Source organism: Chlamydomonas reinhardtii, chromosome 16 (assembly GCF_000002595.2).
Source record: "Chlamydomonas reinhardtii strain CC-503 cw92 mt+ chromosome 16, whole genome shotgun sequence".
NCBI classification, from domain to species: domain Eukaryota; kingdom Viridiplantae; phylum Chlorophyta; class Chlorophyceae; order Chlamydomonadales; family Chlamydomonadaceae; genus Chlamydomonas; species Chlamydomonas reinhardtii.
The window spans coordinates 3,665,702-3,667,942 of NC_057019.1; the positions used below are offsets into that span (position 1 = coordinate 3,665,702).

At 64.4% G+C, this 2,241-nt stretch overlaps 1 protein-coding gene across 1 annotated transcript in view; it reads right to left on the reverse strand.

The window, feature by feature from the left end:
* CHLRE_16g688600v5 (uncharacterized protein) overlaps positions 1–2,241 on the reverse strand; it is a 5,126-nt gene that overhangs the window by 2,302 nt on the left and 583 nt on the right. Inside the window, exons 2-5 of the mRNA XM_043071635.1 lie at positions 1,958–2,056; positions 1,081–1,723; positions 663–752; positions 208–354 (exon numbers count right to left, since the gene is read on the reverse strand). Of these exons, the coding sequence (XP_042915762.1) occupies positions 208–354; positions 663–722 (207 nt within the window). The 5' untranslated portion in view covers positions 723–752; positions 1,081–1,723; positions 1,958–2,056. The remainder of the gene's footprint in view (positions 1–207; positions 355–662; positions 753–1,080; positions 1,724–1,957; positions 2,057–2,241) is intronic.

The following is a 2,241-nucleotide window of genomic DNA, read 5'->3' on the forward strand; positions in this document are numbered from 1 at the left end:
CCGACACCCCGCTCCCCATCCCGCCTCAACTCACGTCAACCCCTCCCGTCCCCCAGCTTGCCTTCCCACTCTTCCCCCGTCCTCACCTGCCTGCCTCACCCCCCCCCCCCACGGTGTGGCGACCCTCACCCCAACACACCCCAACCCCAACCTTTCTTACTGAAGAGGCTATTCATCCCCACCCCCCTTCCCCCTGCCCCCGCCCACCTGCATCCTGCACTCGCGGTACTGGCGTGGCGCCCCGAACAGCAGTGCGTCCACGTCCGTGCTCACCACCGCGTCGGCCAGCCCCGCAGCCACCAGCGCGGCACACATGGCCTCAGCCTCGCCGGGCGCGTCCACGTGCGGCAGGCCCTGAGAAAGGGTGAGATGGCGAGAGGGTGAGTGAGAGGGAGGGAGAGGCACACGGCAGGTGTGTGTTGTACACATGCATGTGGGCGGCCGGGGCGGGGGCAGGACGTGGGTCGGGCGGGGGCAGGACATGGGTCGGGCGGGGCAATCACTCCATACCTGCCTGGTCTGTCGCTCATCCCGAGTGATACCTGGGGTACTGCCCCGACCCGAAACCCCTCTCCCACTAGTACTGCAAATAGACGGCTAATCCCCGCCCAGCCGTATGCCCCCACACACGCATGCACGCACACATGCACACATGCACGCACCCACGCATGCACGAGCGCACCCACGCATGCACGCGCGCGCGCACACACACAGCCGCCCATGGCGCAGCTGCTTTCGTGCCGTCGGCACATCTGCGGGGCGTGGGCGTGGGGTGCGACAGGGCAGGTGAAGGCGCAGGCGCAATCAGGTAAGGAACTAACATGGGTGGTTCACCAGCAATGACATTACCAAGCAGCGGGTGCGTGTGGCGGGTGTCTCGTGTCGTGTGCTCGGTCAACGCTCACGCACGCGCTGTTGAACCGCTGCCGAATAAATCGGGGGATACCGTACGTGTGCTCGGCAAACATCTACAGCTAGTCGTATATGGGTCAGCAACAGAAGTGCAACGAATAGCTAGACAGCTGCTGTGTGGTGCACACACATTGTGCACAATGCACTGCTGCACGGCGCTGGTCTAACCTGCTCTGCTCGACGTGGCCTCCAGCATTATCACCCGCAGCGTGCTGCCCTCAAGCCGCACTGCCAGGTCGTCCAGCTCCAGCTGCTGGCATGGAGGTGGCCGCCTCAGCAGCTGCTGCTGCTGCTGCTGCTGCTGCTGCCATGTTTCCGCTGCTGCTGCCACTGCCGCTTATCGCAGCAGCAGCGGATGACAGCTCGGCCGGCTGCATGGCCGGCAGCACCAGCAGCATGCATGGATGCGGCGCCCTCGTCTCGTGCTGCTGCTGCTGCTCGCGCCGCTGCTGCTCTTCAATGAATAGCACCTCAGCAGCTGCCTGGCAACATCAAATGAATCCCGCGCGCCGGTGTCGCCGCTGCCGCCGGTGCCGCGCAGTGACGACACCGATGCGGGGGATTCTTTTATTTGATGTTGCCACTGCCAGTCTCGCCGCCGCCGCTGGTCTCGCCGCTGCTGTCCGCGCTACTGCAGGCGTCGCTCCTGTTGCGGTGGCGGCGGCGGCGCAGGGCTGCCGCCGTCTTTCTGCCGTTATGAAGTGTTGGGCGGCATCCAAAACGGCGTGCAACCGCAGCAGTGGGGTCCACCACGGAGCCAGGCGCCGCCGCGCTGATCCGGACCTTCCGTACGTACCGCCTCCAGGAGGCCCTGAGATTGGATTGGGCCGCCGTGCGGTAGTGGCACTTGCTTAGCCCCCACACAACAGCGGCCAGCAAAGGGGCAGCGTGTCGCGCGGTAGGCAGATCGGTAATGGAGCGTAATGGCAACAGTGCGGGGCGACATGCCCACGGGGTGGAAGAGGTCGAAGAGAGGAAACAGCACGTACGTAAGCAGAGCTGCAGCTTGCATGCAGCCCTTGCAAATCCATACATGCAGCCCCACCTGCGCGCTGTTGGTGGCGGCAGGACCGAGCTGCTACTGCTCCAGCTGCTGCTGCTGCTCCAGCTGCTGCTCCTGCTGATGCAGCAGGCTTGCCAGGTCCTGCGAGCAAACAGCAGTGCACAGTCATGCGACGTAGCAAGCAAGCCATTCAGCGGCTGCTGCCTGTGCGCAGCACCCTGCCGCAACACCATAGCATGCCCATGTAAGCAATGCACATAAGCAACGCTGCCCTCCCCACTAATTTGGGGTTTGGAATGAACAGCCCCATCCCCATCCCGTCTCCT